The sequence below is a fragment of the Acanthochromis polyacanthus genome, chromosome 6 (genome assembly GCF_021347895.1).
Source record: "Acanthochromis polyacanthus isolate Apoly-LR-REF ecotype Palm Island chromosome 6, KAUST_Apoly_ChrSc, whole genome shotgun sequence".
In the NCBI taxonomy this organism is placed as follows: domain Eukaryota; kingdom Metazoa; phylum Chordata; class Actinopteri; family Pomacentridae; genus Acanthochromis; species Acanthochromis polyacanthus.
Genome location: NC_067118.1, coordinates 6,809,643 through 6,829,446, shown reverse-complemented (window position 1 = coordinate 6,829,446; position 19,804 = coordinate 6,809,643). Strand labels below are relative to the sequence as shown.

Sequence of the window (19,804 nt, the reverse complement as noted above, 5' to 3'; positions counted from 1 at the left end):
CATCACACCATGGCTGTTGCCTCAAAAAAACGTCTTCTTTCAGCTGTGGAGAGGCTGTCAGAATCAGAGAGGTTTTACTAGCCCACACTTCAGTGCCTCACAGAAAACAGTCACATATTGATTTGTGAAGGTTTCGGCAGTGAGTGTTACCAGGATTATAAAGGGTTAAGAGCCGGAGAATGGTGTGATTCTACATGTAAGTGTGTGAGTAAAACATTCCCTGTATGAGGCCCAGCCATGGAAGCGACTCCACACTGACCGCTGTCCTTTACACCAGTGTTTGTGTGTTAATATGTGTGTGTTTGTGTGTTGTATGTGACTAAGCACGGCAGTATGTGGTTGCGTTCACGCCTGCGTGTCTCTGGAATGTGTTCATCACCACGTTATAGAGGCGTACAGAGGTACTTTCTCTGCCTGTGCGTTTTTGTTTGCCTTCGGGCTGCATGTATGCGACTGCTCAGCTGTGTGCTCCATGCAGACGTGCCTCTTGGCGTGCAGTTGGCATGTAATTGCATTAGTATGTATATGTGCACCGCGCCCCCAGGTGTGAGTGTGTTATCTAACAGATTAGCTCCAGCTGTGAGAGTCGTTCCCTCCAAACCAACGATTCACTCTTCAAATCTGCACTCCAATCAGAGCAGATTTTATTATCAGCAGGAATTCTTTGCTGGATCACAGTTTTTTCACCCTCTAGAGCAGGAGTGTGAAACTTCTCTTAGTTCAGGTTCCACATTCAGCCCACTTTGATCACTAGTAACCAGTAAAATCACAGCATAATCAGAATCAGAATATTATAATGACCTAGAAATAACCAGGCCTCCAAATCTTTCCTTTGTTTTAGCGCAAAAAGGCACGTTTTGAAAATGTTCACATTTAGTGAATTATCTTTTTACAAAACGTCATGAACAACCTGAAATTTCTTAAGAAAAAAAAAGTTCAGTTTCAACAACATTCAGCCTCAGTTTATCATTTACACATTAAAACCTCCAGATCACAGAGTGTCTATAAAGAAACACAACATTTAGTCACAGACATCTAGAGCTTAACAGTATAGTGTTTTACTTTATGATCAAAATGACAAAACTCAGACAAAAACATGGACATAAAACGACAAAAACAAACAAAATATTGCAAAAATGAGTCACAAAATGAGACAAACAACACAAAAAAAGTGATGACAAATTGAGAAAAAAGCAAAACACAAAATGACAAAAATTGGACAAAAAACACAAGCGAGCCAAAAAGGAAACGCAAAACGAGAAACAAATGAGGCACACAACATGAAACAAAACAAAAAAAGAGACAAAAATTGGACAAGAGAGTTACAAAGCGACAAAATAGAGACATTTGTGTCTCGTTTGTGACAGAAATGACAAAAACGAAACACAAAACAACGAGTAAAGAAAAACACAAAATGACAAAAACAAGGCAAAAAACTCAAGTGAGACAAAAGGGAAACGCAAAAACGAGAAACAAAAGGACAAAAACACGAGACAAACATTTTTTAAAAAAACCCAAAAAACAGGACGTCCTACGGGCTGGATTGGACCCTCTGGCGGGTCGGTTTTGGCCCACGGGCCACATGTTTAACACCCCTAATCTAGAGGCTCAGTGATGCCAGAGTCTATACCGGTGTTGTAAATCCAACAAATTTTTAGCCCAGTAATCCAACAAGGGAGAAAAATAAGCAACCAATATCCTTTAATTATTATTTCTGGGACAAAACTGACTTCACTGAATCTTTTTCTTTAAATAAAGTCCTAAAAATGCAGAATTAATGACTGCATTGTTCCCTCTATGCATACATTAAGGTTCTACTTTTAATTCTGTATTTTGTATGATTTTTTTCATTGATAAAGTGAATTCTGCGTCTCATCTTTTTCTCCAACTCAGTGAAAAATCGAGGATCTTTGAGTACTTAAATATTGTTTATTTTAAAAGTTTCAGCTGCTCCAAGCTTCAACCATTAGCTGCGTTTTGATCGACTGTGCTCTGGGGGACGTCCTGTACATATCACACTTCAGACTCTGGGATCGGCTTCCAAAATGTTCATGCTCGTACATGCACGTCGTGAAATTAGTGTTAAGGTGAGCTCAGAGGAAGTTTGCAGAAGAAACGTAAAACCAGTTTTCCAACGCTGACGTCATTCTGAGCAAAACACAGTCAAATAGAATACAAAACAAAGATGACGCTGTGTTACTTATTAAGTTGTGCATGAATCCTTCCAGGAGACTTTGTCCACCAGCTTTAGTGAAGTCATGCCATGGCGCTGTGTGTGTGTGTGTGTGTGTTTTTTTAAGATGACTATAGAATTTTATGCTTTAAATGAGCGAAGTGAGTGAAAAAAATCTTTGTGTCTTAACCCTCGTGTCGTCCTGCAAATCAAAATTGACACATTTTTGCTTGAAAATGTGGGAAATAAATATTTTCACAGTGAAAATTCTGATGTCCACATTTTCAACATTTTTGGGAAATCTTTGAACATTTTTTGGTGGGGAAAAAAGAAATGTTAAAAATGCTTCTTTAAGAACATTCACAAAAGCATTTTTTGCGAATGTTAAGAAAAACAGAAATTTTGCTAATATATTTGTAATTACTTTAGATATTTTTATGATTTTTTTGGAAGATTTTTACTCTTTTTTTTTTTTTTTTTCAGACGAAGAAACAATATTTTTTGGTGCCCGTAAATGAAGACAACAGAAAGCTTAACTAATGCAGGCACAGCACAGATGTGATGATATGTTTGTCTTCGCTGCTTGGTTTACTTTTCCCAGGGGTGAACTCGGCCACCTGCTCTCCACTGAAACACAGAAACGAGGATGCTGACATCCATGCGTGAGGCAGGATTTCATCCTAAACCCACCCTGGGGTGTAATTTTGCTCCCCGAGGCCACAGACTCAAATAGGCCAGAGGTGGAGGAGGGGGTTTGGGTGAATGTAAGGGGGGATGAGCCCACAAAGATGGAGCTGGATGCTATAATAACTGTCTCCTTATGGTTCACTGGTTGTTTTTGCAGTCCACCAGACTCCTGTGCACATAACGGTTGCATAACGCTGCTGTCCAGACACTTCAGTCATGCATGTCAGTGGAGTTCTCCAGCCGGTCAGGAGCTGTTTTGTGTAAGAAGCGAGCAGAGTGCGCCAAGCTGATGGCCGGGTAATAAGGTTTGGTCTCCCGGTGTTCCCCTCCTCTGTCTTCATTAGCTGTCTGAATAGCTCCCTAAATCAGCCCTCCAGGGGAGTGGCTGATAACCTTTTGACCTCCCCTTTTACAATCTTTAGTGACTTAAAAAACAAAGCTTTAGCGACCTGGTGGGTGATGGGTGGGAGTCTGGTTCAGTTCTTATCAGTTTAGACCATCGTTTATCTAGAAAACACTGTGAAGACACCAAAGTTATTCGTCCTGATCTGTGAAGGTGGGAGCAATGATAAGAGTTGATAAAATTTAGTTTAGTCTTAATTTAGTCTGTCTGTCTGTCTGATTACTGAAAAACAGACTCACGGATTTGGGTGAAATTTTCAGGGAAGGTCAGAAATGAAACAAAGACCAAGTGATTAGATTTTGGAAGTAATATGCAAAACTAAAATGATGAATGCTTAACCATGCTAAGTTTTACTTTAAAATACTACAACGCAAGTACAGCTTGAAAGGCACCTAACATCTGACATGACAGGCAACTTTTATTCCAGTATTGTACTTTTTGGTGAACTTTTAGGCCAACGTTGTAGTTTTTGGTGAACTTTTATTCCACTATTGTACTTTTTGGTGAACTTTTATTCCACTATTGTACCTTTTGATGAACTTTTATTCCACTATTGTACTTTTTGGTGAACTTTTAGGCCAGTTTTGCACATTTTGCGTCTGCGAGGGTCCATGTGAAGCCAAAAGTAAAACACACGGTGTAGATCCACATTTATTGTCTGTATACATTCATTTCTTTGCTGTGTAAGAGCAGTAACACCCTGACAGCACTTGAGAGGCTTTAGTGAAGTCTATACTTAGCATTTTCATTGTGTGTTTTTTCTCTCTGGAGTTGTTATTTTTGTTGGGCAGCGGTTAGATTGTGCTGCAGAGGAATCCCATTCATTGTGGGATTCCTCTGCAGCAGTGGCCAGTTGCTTTGTGTTACAGGCATCGTGGCAGAGAGACAAGTCCAAATGGCCAAGAACGGATGGAATGAGTCGAACATAATCGACCTGCCGGACACGAAGGGTCGTTTTAGAATTGAAGGATATTTGGGCTTGAAATTTTTTTAAAACTAAACCTTCTCTTGTACAATTTTTATTGTAATAAACTATCAAAGGCTTGATTGTCTCAGCTTACACATCAATGGTACCATTTTTATTCCATGTTTTATGTGTTGTTTGCTAACCCTACTCTAATCACAGTAACAGGGTTGCTAATCCATACTAATGCTAGCTTTTTCTCAGCAGTAGAAGCTAGATATTTAGCTAGCTGCTACTGCTGACCAAGAGGACAAACTGACTGATGGGAAACAGTCAAAATAATGTGTCTTATCCGGATAATATGAGATAGAGTGAGACATTTAATCAAGGCTGACAATGTTATGAAAAATAGAAGAGAGGACATAGATTTGCTCTAGCCATTCTTTCAGAAAACTGTTCGATGTAAACAACAAAACCAAGACACAAAATGACAGCAATAAGACACAAAGCGACATAAACAAGCCACAAAATGACAGACGAAACACAAAATGACAAAAATGTCACGAACAGGGTTATGCGAACAGGATTGTTGTGGGACATGTACAATGCGTAAAAATTATTATTTAAATATTAAATTGATTTTAAAAAATGTTCCCACAATTACAAGAGACATCAATGGAAAAATAATACCAAAAAAAAGGTTTAAATTTCATTTTATCTGTTTTATTTGAGGTTGAGTTTGGTCATCAAGGGGTGGGACAAGAGAAAAATGTCATTTTAGAGGGAACTGCAGATTTACTTAGTATTTTTTAAATATTTTCAAACATTCTTTTCTCCTATTTGTTTTTAGATTTGGTCTCAGGACAAGAACATTTACACAACAACTGCATGTTTTAGCATTTTGAACATGGATTATTTGAAATTTGACGTAAAAAGTCCTCCAATTGTGGAATGACCCGTAGACACTCCAACTGAGCATTGTTTGTTTTTATTTTGACTCTTTCTCGCACATTTCCTGTTGTGAAACACGTCACTGCTTCCTGCTCGTCCCTCCAGTGGTCGAATAAATCTGAGAAATCACCGCTGACTCACTAACAGTCCAGTTTCCCTCCCTGCTTGGGGTGAAGGTGACTCTGACAAAGACCTAAAAGCATCTGAATGTTGTGTGTGAGTATGTAGCTGACCGTCCGTCACTCGGAAGTTTGTTTATTAAACTCAACCACACTTCATCTCTTCTACCCTCGCGGTCACGTTTTTGTTTTCTGAGTTCCACATTAGGTGACAGGGTGCATTTCTCGTGACTTTACGTGGAGTTTCTCTTGTTTTTTTGTTTTTTTTACTATCTGGGGTCAACGTCCGCTGGGACCAAGGCTAAAGCGATACGACGAGCCAGCCAGCGTCACAAAATACACAAACATGAACCTACTTTGTTCACGGCCTTCAGTTTTGGACTCAGAGAGCTGCATCTTCCTGTGTTTATCCTTTCTCTCTCTCTCTCTCTCTTTTTTTTTGGGGTGATGTCTAAAGGCGTTTTCTAGGAAGACAAAATTATAAATAATCTTTCCTCTTCCCACCTCCTCCTCCTGAGAACCCGTTTCCTCACGTGCTGCTGTTTGCTATTTGTTCAGTCATTCAGTAACTAGAACAGGGCTGTCAAACTCTTTTAGTTCAGGTTCCACATTCAGCCCAGTTTCATCTCAAATGAAAATCGGAACATAATAACGTATAAATAACCACAACTCCAAATATTTCCTTTGTTTTAGAGCAAAAAAGTACTTTCTGAAAAAATTCACATTTAAGGAGTTATCTTTTTACAAAACATCATGAAGAACCTGAAATTCGTTATAACAAAAAATTAAATTTCAACAACATTCAGCCTCAGTTTATCATTTCCACATTACAACTTCCAGATCAGAGTGTCTGCAAAGGAACACAACATTTAATCACAGCTATCTGGAACTGAATGATATAGTATTTTACTTTATGATTAAAAAAAAGACAAAAGTCAGACAAAAATGGTTAAAAAACAAGACAAAATATTACAAAACTAAGACACAAAATGACAAAAGCGAAAAAAATGACAAAAAAATAAGACAAACGACACAAAACCAAACAAATAAGACAAAAAAAATTGCAAAGTGACAAAAAAATAGACAAAAATGAGACAGGAAATTATACAAATGACACAAGACAAAAAGAAGAAACAAAGCCCCAAAAAGTAGACAAGCAACACAAGCCAGACCAAAAAAAACACAAAACAATGAATGAGGCATAACACACCATGACAAAAATAAGACAAAAAACACAAAAAGGAAACCCAAAACATGAGACACGTTACAAAAATGAGACAAAACGACAAAAGCGAGAAACAAAATGATAAAACTACAAAAATGAGACCAACAACATGAAACAAAACAAAAAGGAGACAAAAAATTACACAAAAAAACTTATAAAGTGACAAAAAATGGACAACCAAGACAAAAAATTACAAAAGTGTGAAAAAATAAGACAAAAAGGTACGCAAAACAAGGAATAAAGCAAAACGAAAAATAACGACAATAAGACAAAACACACAAGCGAGACATAAAGGAAACACAAAATGACAAAAACGAGGAACAAAACGACAAAAATGTGAGACAAACGACAAAAAAAGACAAATTTTTACAAAAACAAAATGGCAAAAGAACAATGAACAATCTAATATTTTACTTTATGATCAAAACAACTTTTCATGGTCTAGAAATTATTTTAAATTTATAGTTTTACTAATTTACAATTTCCAGTTAATGTCTTCTCTGTAATTTTTACACTTTGAGGGCTGGATTGGACCCTCTGGAGGACCGGTTTTGGCCTGCTGGCCTCATGTTTGACACCCCTGCTCTAGAAACTGTCTCCAATCTGCTCCCAGTCGTTCCTTCTCTCTGTAATTAAGCAGATTGGTTGGTAAGTCAGCTGTGGCGAAGTGTCGGTCGTCTCTTCCTCCCAGCTCCTCTGCATTCCTGTGGATCAGAGCATCTTTTATCTTTCCTTCTCTCAAACACATTAAGTCACTCTGGAACTCTTTCTACACGCAGCAGACATCATGAGCCATGTCATTAGGGCTAATACGGCGGTCGGAAAAGCAGTGCGATCCATAACTGCCCGGCGGTCAGCATACTTCTGTGATAATCAAACCGAGCTTGAGTTTCCATTGCAGAACAGAAATCTCATTCCTGGGTCTGACGCTGTGGTCGGAGCTTTTTGGACACATCAGCTGTTTGTGCAACGGCAGAACAAGACGGAAAGTTGGAAGACCGAGGGACCGGGGGATGTTTTCACTTCCTTCATGGAGTTGTTTCTACCAGAGGATTTGATCGGTTCACATCTCAACCGGCTGCCGTTTGCACTTTAATGCACGGCGTTTAGCTGACTGAAGCCTTTTCAACGAGGAAATAAATGACAATAGCTGCTGTTTTAAAAGCCGTCATCAATATTTGCATGCAGATGGCTCCTGTCAGGTCGTAAAGATAAAGGCTAACGTTCACATTTACATACAGGTACAGGTTATCTGTGTGGCTCAACGACGGTTATTCTCTGTTTGGGTTGTCCATCTCTAACAGACTCAATATGACAGAAACGAGACTCAAAATGACAGAAACGGGACACAAAACTACATAAACGTCATAAAACACCATGAAACATCAAACAGTGTTGGTGCCTCATGGGTCCCGTTCGGTAAAAAGAGGCTGAATAATGAGTGACTCGTGCTGCTGTGACAAAGATCTCCTCCTCCTTTGTGTTTGTGGGATTCGTCCACTGCAGTACTCACGTTTTAAATGTGTGTCACCAGCAGGGACGGAGCCTTTAAATCACATTCTGTTGTAGAAACGACATAAAGCAGCCAGGACGGTGTTTGTTCGGGCTTCAAACCAACACAGATTAGATCAGAACTTTTCCCAAGGTATTTCCTTGTGCCTAAAACACAAAGTCCAGCCAAAGGTTGGCTCTCCTTAAAGAAATTGGTCTTTTTTGTGTGTTTTGGGGACATGAAAAGGCTCTAAGTCTGGACCAAAGGATGTGTTTTCCCACTGGAGGCCCCTGTGAGGGTAATGACAAGGCCATAGCATACTAACCTGAGGTGGCTGAGGTTTCTGAGACCAGACGTTTGTCTTCACCGACTCTTGGAAACTCTTTTCTTTAGGATGAATACCATTTCTATAATTACCTATAGCTTTGGCTGTAGCTGTAATGTGTGAGTGGTGAGGCTAAAGAGGCACTTCTGGTGCTTTGTATCACAAAATGAGTGACAAATATGACATAAATGGCTTAAAAATAAGATTCTGTGACAGTTAAAGGCTTAATAAACTAGTTTGTAGATGTAATATTTGGAGCCAAGATACATTAAATTGTATATTTTATCATTCCTAACGAGGCTGCTTCATTAATAAGGATTACTATAGCTGGATATGTGCAACAGATATCCTGTTTGCTGTTAGCGATCCATTGATTGATTGATATCGATCAGTTTGTCTCCTGCAGCTCAGTTCCTGTTTTCTCAAACATTCCCTGTTCTTTCACTTTTATTTCCTACTAAGGTTTATATCTTAAAGCCTCATTTCTTGTTGTTTTCCAGACTCTGTTTCAGGTTAGTCTGTGGCTGCCTCCTAACTTAGCCGTTAGCCAAACTCATTTTAGTTCAGGGAAAACATTCAGCCCCATTTGATCTCCAGTGACCAGTGAAATCGCAGCATAATAACCTAGAAATAACCACAACTCCAAATTTATCCTTAGCTTTAGTGCAAAAAAAGCTACTCACAAACTAACAAAAAAATTAGACAAACAACACGAAACAAAACAAAAGAAACAAAAAATTTGAACAAAATAAAGGACAAACAGCAAAAGTCAGACCAAAAAAAAGACAAAACCTAACAAAAACAAGACACAGTATTACAAAAATGACGCACCAAATGCCAAAAACGAGGAACATAGTGACAAAAAATGAGACAAAACAAAAAGGAAACGACAAAAACGAGACAAAAAATTACAAAAACACGAAACAAAACAACAAAAGTCAAACAAAAAGAGGCAAAAATCAACAAAATATTACAAAAATGAGACACAAAATGAAAAAGAACAATCTAGTATTTTACTTTATGATCAAAACAACTTGTCATGGTCTAGAAATTAATTTAAATTCATAGTTTTACAAATTTACAATCTGCAGTTAATGTTTTCTCTGTAATTTTTACTTTTTACAAAGTCGGGCTGGATTGGACCCTCTGGAGGGCCGGTTTTGGCCCGCGGGCCACATGTTGGACACCCTTAGTCTACGGTGTGTGTTGTGATGTCAGGTTTTTACAGCGACTGACTCTGCTGTGTTGTTTTGATCGTTTTTGACATCATGAGAACTGTTTGAACTCATAGAAGGTCAAGATGTGTTTGTGTAACGACGTCATCGTCTTCATGTGTGTTTCAGTCTTCCTCTGGCTGAAACCAAACAAAACAACTCCTCTTTTCTCCCTCTGTTTGTTAAACGTTGCTCCTCATCGTGCTTCGTAAAAGTCTTCTGGCTCCCTAAGGGCTCATTGGAGAGGCTTCTGTCCGCCTGATGTTTGTGAATCACTGCTTTCTGTGATGTGTTTTAATTTAAGCCGGACTATTTTAAACTCTGCTTCGGTTCGTCACATGGTTGAGATGAAAGCAAAGTGTGTGTTTCTGTGTTTGTGGACGTCTGCGGGTTCTGCAGCACCTGAAAGCCGACGTGTCCGAGTGTAAGCCGTCACGGTGGGTTTTCCTCTCCGGTCTGACGTTCTGGGATGAGAGCAAGGGGAGAGGAGGGCAGGATCGGACGGGGATGTGGGGGAAAAACAGGGTCACATGTTGAGGGAGGCAGGAAAGGAAGGCGGCTATAAAAAGACTAATTAAAAATGTGTGGATAGATATGTTGCAGGAGGAGGCAGAGAAACTAAGCGGGTGTGATGTAACCTCGGAGTGTAGCGGTGAAAAAGATGAAGGGCTGAGGAGTGCAGAGGTGCGTGGGGGCGGCTGGCTTTTGTTTTTCTGAGGAATTAAAGCTGGGAAGAAGGCGGAGAACTCGTAAAACTGAAAGAAATAACACAAAAGTATGAGATGGTGTCGAAACAGGAGAGAAAAAACTTTGTCTGTGTCTTCGGTGTGTATAAATATTAAATTAATTGTTCTAATTCAGAGGTGTCAAACTCATTGTAGGTCAGGGGAAACATTCAGCCAAATTTGATCTCCAGTGACCAGTAAACCCAGACAATAATAAGCTAGAAATAACCACAAATGCTAATGTGTGTTTCCTTTGTTTTAGTCCAAAAAATACATTCTGAAAATGTTCACATTTAAGGAATTATCTTTTTTACAAAACATTATCAACAACCTGAAGTAAAAACAGGACAAAATGTTACGAAAACGAGACACAAAATGAGACAAACGACACAAAACAAAACAAAAAATTACACTATAAAAGTTACAAAACGACAAAAACAAGACAAAAAAACACAAAACGACACAAATGATACACAAAACAACAAATAAATCAAAACACAAAATGACAAAAATAAGACAAAAAACACAAGCGGGACAAAAAGGAAACACAAAACGACAAAGACATGAGACAAACGACAAAAGTCAGACCCAAAAAAAGACAAAAACAAGACAAAGTATTACAAAAATGAGACAAAAGACACGAAACTAAACAAAATGTCGACAAAAAATTACAAAAGGACAAAAAATGGACACATGAGACAAAAAGTGTCAAAAGTGTGAAACAAAACGACACAAAATAATGAATAAAGTAATACACAAAATGACAAAAATGATTTTAAAAAAAGCACAAGGGAGACAAAATGGAAACTCAAAACGACAAAAACGAGAAAAAAGGACTAAAAAACATGAGACACATGACAAAAGTCAGAAGGAATAGACACAAAACAACAAAAACATGACAAAATATTACAAAAAAGAGACACAAAACAACAATGAACAATCCAGTATTTTAGTTTATGATCAAAACAACTTGTCATGGACTAGAATTTTATAGTTTTATAAATTTATCGTCCTGCTTGTTTTCCAGCTCTGCTCTGAAGCGACACCCTAAATGTTAAAACATCAGATCCTAATCGAGCTGATCCTCTGTTTGAGGACAAAGCGCTCCAGAGGAGGAACAGTTGTGCAGCTTTCTCTGGTCTTCGGTGTTTTCTTTGCACCCCGCTGAGCTTGATGCAAGTCGATGTAAAACGTTGCATCTGTTTGGTCCGTTGTGCTCCTCTCCTTTCTCCCCCGCCCCGCTCTCCCTTTCAAAGAATTTTCATTTGAATGAAAGCCCTGCCTCGCTGTTTTGTTGTGCTCTAAAAGGGGGGAGGGGTCCGGTTGCTCAGTGTCCCTTATTCCAGCTGCACCAATCAGGAGCCAGCTTCACGCCTCCCGCCCCGCCCCCAGGCTCCCGGCCCGGCGTCCGATTGGCCGGCTGGGAGGAGCCCGGCTCGGTATTAAAGCCTGTCCCGTCTGCTTCACTTCAGTGTGGAAGAGTCGCGTCTGTCAGCCGGAGAAGTGTGTGTGTGTGTGTGAGAGAGAGTGTGTGTGTGTCTATCGGTGTGTGTGGGCGCTTTTTTTGTTAACCAGCGGCCGACTGAAAACACACCGTCCACCTTCACCTCACACGGACTTGTTTTGAACTCTATCCAGGACCGTGGAGCTTCCTGGCTGAGTTGCTGACGTTGGATCACAGCTGGACAGACGAGCTAAAGAGGATCAGAACGACCGGCTGATCTCAGAGCTGCATTTGGGATAAAGAGCCGCCATCAGCTGTGCTCTGTGGCTGACCGCTGACCCCGATCCACAGCCGCCCGACTTCTGGGTCAGCGCCGAGCTAACAGAGGTGGTCTGACCGGGCCTGATGTGGAATCTGACCCCGACTGACCCCGTCCCTCCAGCAGCCTTTCACTGAGCCCAACCGGGGAGAGAAGGGGGAGATAAAAGAGGCGACGGAGAAGAAAGGGGGAAGAAAGGGAGAGCAGCAGCACAGCGACCGGTAAGGAAGTTAAAGAGGGCTGTGGGGGAGAAAGGGGAGAGCACAAAAGAGCTTTCTGAAGCTCAGAGAGACGAGTGGGAGAAGAGAAAGGATGTTCTGACCGGTGGAGCTTCTTTCTCACCCACATCTCATCTGTCAGCTCCATGCTCCACGTCTGTCAGGTTTAACAGACAAAGTTCAGTTTAATTTTATTTATGTAGCACCAAATACAGGTCAGATTGTCTCCAGATTCTTTAAAGAACCCACATGAGCCCCCAGAGCAGCTCTGAGGCGACAGAGGCCAGAAAAACTCCCAGAACCCGGATCTTTATATGGGGTCTATCTGCCTGCAAACTGTTTTCTCTTGCACTTTCTTTGTGACTGATTCTAAAATCTCTCTCCTGTGTGCAGCTCCTCCAGGATGCCGGTGGAAACCCTGCGTCCGTCTGATGGCCGTCTGGCCGGCGTCCCCTTCACCTCGGCCATGCCCTTCAGGATCCTCAACAAGGGGCCGGATTATTTCCGCCGTCAGGCCGAACCCGGCGCCCGGAAGCTGAGCGCCGTGGAGCGTCTGGAGGCCGACAAGGCCAAGTACGTGAAGAGCCAGCAGGTGGCCCTCACCCGCCAGGCCCCCATCAAACCCCCCATCATCCGTAAGCCCCTGGTGCCCCCGGGGATGATGCTCCAGTGCCAGATCAGCGCCCCTCCAGCCAGGAAGGTTCCCCGCTGCCCCGCCGACCCGGAGAACGGTGGAGGCAGAGAGGGGCCCGGAGAGAGGCGGAGGCCGGCTCTGAACCTGGATATTCTGAACAACTTAATCAACGATGTATGTGACGGACCGCTGCCCTGCTCCCAGTCCTCCTCCTCCACCTCCCCCTCCTCGTCTTCTCCGTCTTCGGGAGCGAAGAGCATCGGCAGCAGCCTGTCAGCAGAGCAGGAGAGGACCAGCCGACTCCTCAACAACCTCAAACCGCTGAGCCACGGCACCACCACCTCCTCCTCCACCTCCTCCTGCACCTCGTCTCCGCTCAACAACAACAACAACCTCCAGACCCGGACCTCCGCGGCAGAACTCACCCGCCGTCCTCCCCCCGTCCCGGCCCGGGCCCCCCGCATCGGCGTCCCCGCCCCCTACAGCTCCCCCAACTCAGTGACAGTGCGCCGGGTGGACGTCCGGCCTCAGGCGGAGCTCAGAAAGCCTCAGAGGGCTCCGCTGCTCCGGCCCAGACAGACTGCTCAGGGCCAGGTCGCCCACCCCCAGGTCCCCCCTCCGCCCCCTCCACCCGCTCAGAACCAGCCCCAGACCCACCCTCAGCTCAGCACCCAGTCCCAGATCTCCCCCCCGGCCTACCTGCCCCCCAGCCCCATGCTGGTCCGAGCTGGAATGATCCCGCCCGCCTCCCCCGCCTTCACCCGCATCTCCAACGCCAGCTCCAAGGGCTCCGGCCGCAAGCACCCGTCCCTGCACCGCTCCAAGTCGGACCTGAGCGACCGCTACTCCCGGGCCACCGCCGACCTGGAGCGCTTCTTCAACTACTGCGGGCTGGACCCGGAGGAGGTGGAGGGCATGGGCGGCGTGGAGCGCTTCACCCGGGCCAACTCGGACATCGTGTCCGTCTCCAAGCTCCGCAGCGTCAGCACGCCCAGCTCCGAGTGTGGCGACGAGGCCGACCAGATGAGGGAGGACGGAGGGGACGAGGAGGACGAGGACGGGCCGGCCAGAGCCAACGAAAGGGTTCCGTACGGCATCTCGGTCATCGAGAGGAACGCCCGAGTCATCAAGTGGCTGTACGGCATCCGGCAGGCGAAAGACACGAGCAGCGGCGTCTCTAACGTCTAGACTGACGAGGACTGGGAGCCGGGCGCTGATCCTCTGCTGCCTTACAGTTCTGGATAATCCAGTTTTCTTCTTGTTTCCTGTGAGGACGGACTGTTTGTTCTGGAGAGTTTTCTTTAAAATGTGGACTGAAACTCAGGACTGTTTCCTGCCAGAGTGAAAGGACGATTCATCGCCTTCTGCTTCATCTGTGTGACAAAAGCAATAATAGAGCGGTGTAAGTGGTGGTTCCTCATGTAAAGGTACAGTGCGTGCGTGTGTGTGTGTGTGTGTGTGTGTGTGTGTGTCGGCACAAAGCCAGGCTGGAACTTCAAACTGCCAGAAAGCTGCACAGTGAAGCAACTGTTGAGCAAAACCAGGAAGAGAACCACGTCGATACTGTGAAACATTCTCACCGCAACAACAGGAAAAAAAAAGTTTCCATTTGTATTTTCTAAAGAAAAAAGCAAGAAAAAAGAGAAATCCTTTTGGCTGTAAGACTGTTATTACACAAGTTTCTGTCAGCATGCGAGTTTTGTTTCTTATTTCGAGGTTTGTCATCTCAAATCAAGCACACACGTTTTACTCTCACACTCTTTCACCTCTCAGACGTACGTTCAGGTCGTTGCAGTCGCTTCTGTTGGGCGTCGGGCTGTGATGTCGTCTAATCAGTTTACTCCGTATGTCTCGGCACGGATGAGAGAGCAAGTCATATGATGAAGGATGAAGCGGATGGTTGAAGCAAGTGTGAAGTTGTTTAGCCTCCTAGAAAGACGAAGAAATCAAAAAGAGCGGTGTGGAGAGAATCTGTGGTGTATGAATATGGCTGCGGCTCTGAAAGTGTCTCAGGAAGACGGCATACTGACAAAAAATGGACCAATATTTATTTGGAGAAATGTAACTTAATGTATTTTTTAATATCGGACGAGTTTGTGTACAGATTTTTGCTCTTAAGTGCAATCTGATGGTATTTACTCTGATTCCAGTGTATGTAGGATCACATGTGAAACACACACGTGTGCAGATACCGGCACCGGACACATGCCAGGTGTGAATGCTGTAGCCATGGGAACGCCACGTGAGGCTGTTGTGTATTTATTTGAATTCCCGTTTGTTGCAGCGGGAACAGCAGTGTGAGTTCTCCCTCCCTCTGCGCCTCCTTACCCCCGTTTTTTAAAAGAAGTCTTCGGGTTCAGAGGGCCGGAGAACACGACGGACCGCTAGAAAACGATGCCCAAAGAGTGTGGAAGTGAGAGATCCAAAATGCTTTACCGTGGTGTATTCTGAGCAGTCAATAAAAGAGATGTTCAAGTTCGCTCCTGTTTGCTGTTTTTCTTGGTTTAATGCTGCATCTTCCTCCAAGCGCTGCTCCCAAGTCCTCCGTCTCTAATCTGTAATCTGCAGCAGCAGCAGCAGGTGTTCGGACCCTCAAATCTCCTTCCGGCATCAATAATTGACTCTCAGCGCTCCGGCCGCTGCATGGATTTTGTTTACTTTGGTCTGGAAGTCTCTCAGATGCATTATTCAGACGACAAACCCTCACTCTGCTTCTGGAAATCATACGTTTGTGTGATGACAGCGCCTCTACTATCAGAACCCCGCCCTGTTTTAGGGCTCTGGACCCTCGTTAAGAGCTCCATAAAACCCCCGCTGGAGGCAAATGAACGGGTGTGAAAGAGACACTTATTCTGCCGAGGCTGGACGTGTCAATCCTGGATAGAAGCTGAAGGAAAAACAGATAAAACAGCTAGACTAAAAAAAATCTGTGTTTTGAGGTTTAGAAGTTAACTGAAAAGTTTGTAGGCAGAGGCAGCAAAAAAAAAGTAGCTGTTCAGTTTAGCTAAAAAAGAAAGATGTAACTGAAAACGTTTGTTTGTTTCGTGGATTTATTTGCTTGAAGATTCAGACGACTTTAGGTGGCCTCATCATTTACTCAAATTCTTTCTAAATTATCACTAAAAATGTATTTACGGGTCTTCATTTTTGGAGTTTCTACTAATTGAAATTGAAAATGTACATAAAAATGTGGTTAAACTGCAGGTCTTTGATTAAAACTACAGTGGATTTTGTTCACAATTTGATAGTTTTCATTGATGAAATGAACAGAAAAGCTCATATTTCTTCCATTATGCACTAAAATAGTGAAATGTAGCACTTTTTTTTATCAAGTACTGGTAGAAATCAGTGGGAAACGACAAGTCTAAATTCAACTGGAAATCTGTGTTTTGAGGTTTAAAAGTTGACTGGAAAGTTTGCAGGTAGATTACAGTTGCATTAGCGGCAGAAAAACACCTATTATCTGGTAAAGTTTAGCTAAAAAAGAAGATGATGGAACCGAAAACGTGACATTTCTGTGGAATTTTTTTAGACGACTTTAAGTGGCATCCTCATTTACTCAACTTCTGTCTAAATTTGCTCTAAAAACTTTCCTCTGCAACACTGGAGGGTCTTTATTTTTGGAGTTTTTACTGTTTATATTAGCTGAAATTGAAAATGTTCCCAAAAATGTGGATGAGACGCCGTTAAACTGCAGGTCACTGATCAAAACTGTCAAACTGTGATGGATTTTGTTCATGATTTAATAGTTTTCATTGATGTTTTTTCCCCATTATGCACTAAAATTGCACAAAGCAGCACAATTTTATCACATATTGGTAATTAATGACAAATATCCTTGAGAAAACAACAGTTTTATTAGAATTTTGCATTTATTTCAGAGCTGACGGAGTAATTTCAGACATTGAATGCATTTAATCCAAAATATAAGTTCAAGCAAAAGCAGACAAAGAGGCGAAACTCAACTCAAAATCTGTGTTTTGAGGTTTAAAAGCTGCAGGTCGATTATAGTTTTATTGGCAGAGATGTAGATTCTGGTTTGAGGCGTTTCTTTCCACCAAGGATTGAGCTTCAGACTTTTTCTCTTCAGATCTGCAGCTGCACTGCAAAAACTCAAAATCTAACCAAGTCTATTTGCTTTTAGTCAGAATGTCTCATCCCACTTGATTTAAGATAAATAAACTTAACAAGAGACATTTCAGCAGATGGAGGGACTTGTTTTAAGACAATGCATATTAAATATCTTAAGTCAGACAATCTTATCTTGTTTTGAGTTGAATTTTACAAGAAAACTCAAAATAAGTTTAACCCTCGTGTCGGGTCCAATTGACCCGTTTTAAAGCTTGTAAATGTGGAAAAAAAATATAGATTTTCACAGTGAAAACTTTCACATATTCAAAATTTTTTTGGGGAGAAATTTTTGAGCATTTTTTTGGTAGAAAAAAAAGAGATGTTAAAAAAATGTTTCTTTATGAACATTGAGAAAAAATCAACCAAAATCCAGCGAAGTTCGCTGGATTTTGGTTGATTTTTCTGAATGTTCATAAAGAAAATATTAGAACTTCTACTGATAAATATGGAATCACTTTAGATATTTGGGGGATTTTTTGGGGAAAATTTTTATTCATTTTTTTGAAAATATTTGCAATTTTTTTTATGTTTTTATTTTTATTTCTTGCCAAATTTTTTTTAATAAAACTTTTAAGGAATTTTTCTTCCTGAAGATTTTGCGTATTTTTATAAATTATCTAATTTTTTTTTATTTTTTTCAGACAAGGCAACAATATTTTTTGTGGTGTCGTAAATGAAGACAACAGGAGGGTTAATACACCAAAGCTTAACAATCCTGGTAAAATAGAGCTTAAAATAAGTTTTCCCAGCTAATTTTAAGATCTCAATATTCTAAATATCACATCTTATTTCTAGAAATCTTACCAAGCTATTTTTCACTTGTTCTATTGGCAGATTATTTCACTAATTTCAAGGTAAAAATTCTTTGAAATAATTTTTTTTTCTTGTTTTGAGAGGAGCGTTTTTTTTCCAGTGTGATGAGAATCTGATGCTCTGAAGTCAAGCACAGGACTGAATAAATTAGCTTTCATGTAGCAGACTTTATGTTGAGTTTCAGCTCCAGATTAGGAAAGTTTTCCTTCCTCTGCTCCGGATCAAACATCTGATCAGGGCTTCTCACATCTGGAGCTTCTTCACTCGGCTGGACGGATGTTTGTGCAGGAATCTCTTTACCTCCTGGATTTACTGCTCTGTGTTTACTGGTGTGGAGGATGTGGGTGTCTGGAGGACTGCTGAGGAGATAAATATTTCTGCCTGAAGCATCTCGACAGCAGCAGCAGCTCTGATTAACAGCCAGCAGGTTGACATCCCAGCAGCTCGGAGGACCAGAGGAGGACGGTGGATGGAGATGGAAGAGGCAACGACAGAAATGCAGAAGCAGGAATGATTTTTGTATTGTATAAGGAACACGTCAGCTTTTATTAGAGGAGCAAACAACCTGAGCGTCTCCGAGGCTTTCATGTCGGCTCAGTGAGACCAGCAGCTCCGGCTCTTTTAATGTACGCCGGAATTAAATCAGGAGCGACTTCATCCTGCTGAAGAGTCAGAAAACGTAAACGTGGGGCAAAAATAGCCGTGAAATTGCTTTCACAAATTACTGAAAGTCCCCACAATGTGTCAAAAATACCCCAAAAGATGGCTGATTTCACCATAAATGTAGAATTCCTGGTTTAGCTCCTCAGCTTCAGTGTCTGGAGCTTTAAGGATTGTTCCAGAACTGGAGAATATTTGGGCCTCAAAATCTTCGGAAAATAAACCTTCTCTTTTACAATTTTCTGCTCCATATTCATCAATAACAGGTAATAAACTATGAAAGGCGTGATTGCCTCAGCTTACACATCAATGGTAACATTTTTATTCCATGTTTTATTTGTTGTTTGCTAACTCTACTCTAATCACAGTAACAGGGTTGCTAATCTATGCTAATGCTAGCTTTTTCTCATCAGTAGAAGCTAGATGTTTAGCTAGCTGTTACTGCTGACCAAGAGGACAAACTGACTGATAGAAAACAGGAAAAATAAAAGAATGGTTAAAAAAGACACAAATCTATCCTTAAATAGCAAAAAAAATGACACAAAAAGGTACAAAAATGACACAAAACAATGTTAAAATCTAGGGTAAAACCATGAACTCAAGACTAAAAGTAATAGTAATGGTAGCAGTAATATCTAAATATGTAAAATAACACAAAAATAACAAAATTACACAAAACGACGCCTAAATAGCACAAAAATTACCCAAAAAAGACACAAAATGATACAAAATGATGCTTAAATAGCACAAAAATGACACAAAATGATGCTTAAATAGCACAAAAATGACACAATTTTCACACATTTTTAAGGTCCACCTCACTCCATGTGGGGGGCTTACGTCCATTTGGTGTTAAGGTGCATGAATTGGTGGCATCTCCTTCAGGATGGTGACTAACTCATGCCTCCAGTCATCAGGGTAGGTCTTCCTCAGGTGCTCTTCCAGGTCTTTTATGGGCACTATGAGGCTCCCACTCTACTCGATCGAAGAGGCCTTTAACAAAGCTGTAGAAGAGGGTACTTGTCCATTCTTTCCTCTTGCGTTGTCGTCTGAGGTGCTACTGGGATATGATGTTGGGAATTTGGCTCAATTAAAATGCAGAGAGAGAAGCTAACGGCAGAGTTTATTTGCATTAAAGCACAACAAGCAACATAAAAACTCTGTAATCAACACAGTCCTCGTTATTTGGCTTAAAAGTGTTTCCTAAACTTTCCACAGAGCTCTGACCTGTGGTTATACCATCAAAGCTAATGGTTACTTTAGTCACACAACATGCTAACACTAAGGATTATCCTACTGTTGCTGTGACACTAATCCATTGTGAGTTCAGTTCTTTAGATGCTGTCAGTGCATTAAGACCCTTTTGT

General features: G+C 41.6%; 1 protein-coding gene across 3 annotated transcripts in view; it reads left to right on the top strand.

The window, feature by feature from the left end:
• Positions 1 to 15,312, top strand: part of wu:fa11c10 (protein FAM110A) — a 41,285-nt gene extending 25,973 nt beyond the window's left edge. For 2 of the 3 annotated variants that reach the window (XM_051948977.1, XM_051948976.1), the window contains exons 2-3: positions 11,857 to 12,202; positions 12,593 to 15,312. In XM_051948977.1, the coding sequence (XP_051804937.1) occupies positions 12,603 to 14,021 (1,419 nt within the window). In that variant the 5' untranslated portion in view covers positions 11,857 to 12,202; positions 12,593 to 12,602 and the 3' untranslated portion in view covers positions 14,022 to 15,312. Of the gene's footprint in view, positions 1 to 11,672; positions 12,203 to 12,592 lie in introns of those variants that run through there. The other variant, XM_051948975.1, reaches the window with a different exon arrangement.
• The last annotated feature ends 4,492 nt before the right edge of the window (positions 15,313 to 19,804 follow it).